Here is a 2,600-nt window from a genome sequence, read left to right on the forward strand (position 1 = left end):
TATTCTTAATTTAGATTGCTTTTAATATAAATGTTCCATTTTGTACTGCTTGATTAGCATATGCAGATATATATACAGAACCACGCAGGCATTTGAACGTATATGTTACTGTTGACAAATCAAGATGGGGAAAATATGCTGTTAGCTTTTGCATTTTGACTTAGCATGTTTCTACCATTCAGCTTATTGAAGTTGTTTTTTTACATTTTGCAGCATATTACGATGGAAATCGTTTCATAACAAGTCAAGATGGACTGTGGAAAGTAAGTGCTTTATAACTGTCCGACCGTTCATTAGTCAGTTACAAATTGATATTACTTCCTTATTGTCTTGGTTCATTCCGTTACCTTCCCACATCTCAAAACCCTTGAACTTCGCTACATTTAGATTCATTGCTTCCCTTCATTTTCAGTGACTATAAATCTGGATTAAATTAATTTCAACTTAATTTCTAACAGGGATAAAACATTTTGGGCAGGCCACCCCTTTGCTTCTTACTGTAGCAGTTGTTGAGTTCAGTGACATTGCATTTGCAGTAGGTTTTCTAATCCCTCTTTGCCATTGCAGCATTTTCTAGTCAATTTGGTACTTGAATGTTGACATGATGTTTTCATTTAGGTTGACTCAATACCTGCAGTTTTTGGCGTAACTCGGGATCCGTTTGTAGTATTTTCGTCTAATCTTTTTGCCATTTTGAGTAAGTTCTGTTGCCTCATTCATTTTTGAATAAATACTAATATATTTGAACTTGGTTCTTGTATAGTTGTATGCCTTAGAAATTATTTTTTCAGTATAATATTTGACATCTGGATTCTTGAAACCCTACAAGTACTTTTCTGCCATGTAAGGGTATTTCATCAGTTTGATTTTCTCATTGAATACATAATGAATAATCTTATGAATGGTAATTCGTTACAAAAAATGGGGTTCTTTTATTCCACAAAATAGACAAATAATTAAACAATTTTTCTCTACTGCATGGCCATGTGAGGTTGGACAGGTGAAAAGATTCATTTTTGCTATTTATCTAACTTCTAAGATGTGAATCTGTCTTAACAGTCAGTTGTGCAAATTGATTTTCGCATGAATAAGCAATAATAAAGTGCTTCCATATTTAATTGTAGGTTTAAGGTCACTTTACCCAATAATATCTGAGGGCATGTCAGAGTTGGAGTACCTGCAGGTAAATGTGACTTAAATTTATATCCCTTTGGTTGGTGCGAGTATTCTTGTGTTTAAGTGTATATATCCCTTAAAAGAAGCAAATATGTTTCTTCTAGACTAAGGTTCAGTTGCCACTCTATCATTGGTGTTTTACTTTAGCATCTTGTCTATGAAGAAATTTGCTACTTCATCTAAATAGTGTTTGAAAATAAACTGGTGCACATGAGCACATAGGAAAGATTGATTTGGGTTATGTTCCTTCTGTCATACCTATTTGACTTAAATTCTATCTGTTAATTTATCCTGAAGGGAAGGTAAAATTTCCATTTCAGCAAAAGGGAAGTGGAAGGTTACATTATCATTGCTCTTATTTGAAAGAATAATTTATTTGCATAATCTGCTACTGAGAATCCCATCTTTCACATAGTTTTAAGCTCAAGGTAATCAATCTCGGAAGGTTACCTCGACTTGTGTAAACATAAATCATAAAATGCAATTTGAGGACCTGAACTCGAGTTTGATAACCTTGTTCAGGCTATTATTTCAATTATGAGTTTGAGATCCCATCCTTCTCACTGATATCTGTCTTTTCGGTCTTGTTAGCCATCCATTGCTGTTGTTCTGGGATTCATTGGGTGCAAGATGATCCTGGACTATTTTGGTGAGTCTGTACTATACAATGAGATGATACTCAATTTGGTACCTAAGTTCTCACTTGATGATCAGTTTGGTTTTTAAGTTTTAAACATACTCCATTTGATCCCTCACAATCATTAATCAAGTTGGTTTTCTATCACCAATCTAGTTAACAGAATGTTTACAGTGTGGTTAACCGCCATTAAAGCAGTTTTACAGCTAGTCCATTCGGTTAACTGTATTGGCGACGAAAGGTTCACTAATTCACGGTTCTAAAACTCAGACCAAACTGAATATTTGGTGAAAATTCAGGGCCTTATATAAGATCCACTATAATTGAATGTTCACGCCTCCTTTCATTAATACAGGAATCCATGTATCAACGGAGGCTTCTCTTGGATTTGTAGTCATATGTCTTACTACAGGAGTGTTATTAAGTGTGGCCAAGAAATCTGATTAACTTGGTAAAACTCCAAGTTTGGGTAGGTTAAGCTGTATTTGGTCGCGCATGTTATCTTGTAGACCTTGTAGTTCCATATTTTTATTTGGATTTAGCTATTTTGTATTTTAAAAGCACATTTTAAGAATATAATAATGTTATTTTTTAAAAAAAAGAATTTGATGTATTCAATTTATTGGAAATATAAAAAAAATTATTTTTTCAATCATTTCTAGTAAAATGTTTTTATAATATTTTTAAATGTCTTTAGAACACATTACCGAAACTCCCTATTTTTCCTTATATTCTAATTTTTTTCCTTCAATATTGGTGTTGACTGCTTTTTGAGTAATGGCTTTAA

General features: G+C 33.0%; 1 protein-coding gene across 3 annotated transcripts in view; it reads left to right on the forward strand.

Annotated features, from left to right (window-relative positions):
* LOC107625245 (thylakoid membrane protein TERC, chloroplastic) overlaps positions 1 to 2,600 on the forward strand; it is a 7,196-nt gene that overhangs the window by 3,323 nt on the left and 1,273 nt on the right. For 2 of the 3 annotated variants that reach the window (XM_016327832.2, XM_016327830.2), the window contains exons 9-14: positions 214 to 263; positions 479 to 535; positions 619 to 697; positions 1,125 to 1,183; positions 1,768 to 1,825; positions 2,169 to 2,282. In XM_016327832.2, the coding sequence (XP_016183318.1) occupies positions 214 to 263; positions 479 to 535; positions 619 to 697; positions 1,125 to 1,183; positions 1,768 to 1,825; positions 2,169 to 2,260 (395 nt within the window). In that variant the 3' untranslated portion in view covers positions 2,261 to 2,282. Of the gene's footprint in view, positions 1 to 213; positions 264 to 478; positions 536 to 618; positions 698 to 1,124; positions 1,184 to 1,767; positions 1,826 to 2,168; positions 2,424 to 2,600 lie in introns of those variants that run through there. The other variant, XM_016327829.2, reaches the window with a different exon arrangement.

This window comes from Arachis ipaensis, chromosome B02, assembly GCF_000816755.2.
Source record: "Arachis ipaensis cultivar K30076 chromosome B02, Araip1.1, whole genome shotgun sequence".
NCBI lineage: Eukaryota > Viridiplantae > Streptophyta > Magnoliopsida > Fabales > Fabaceae > Arachis > Arachis ipaensis.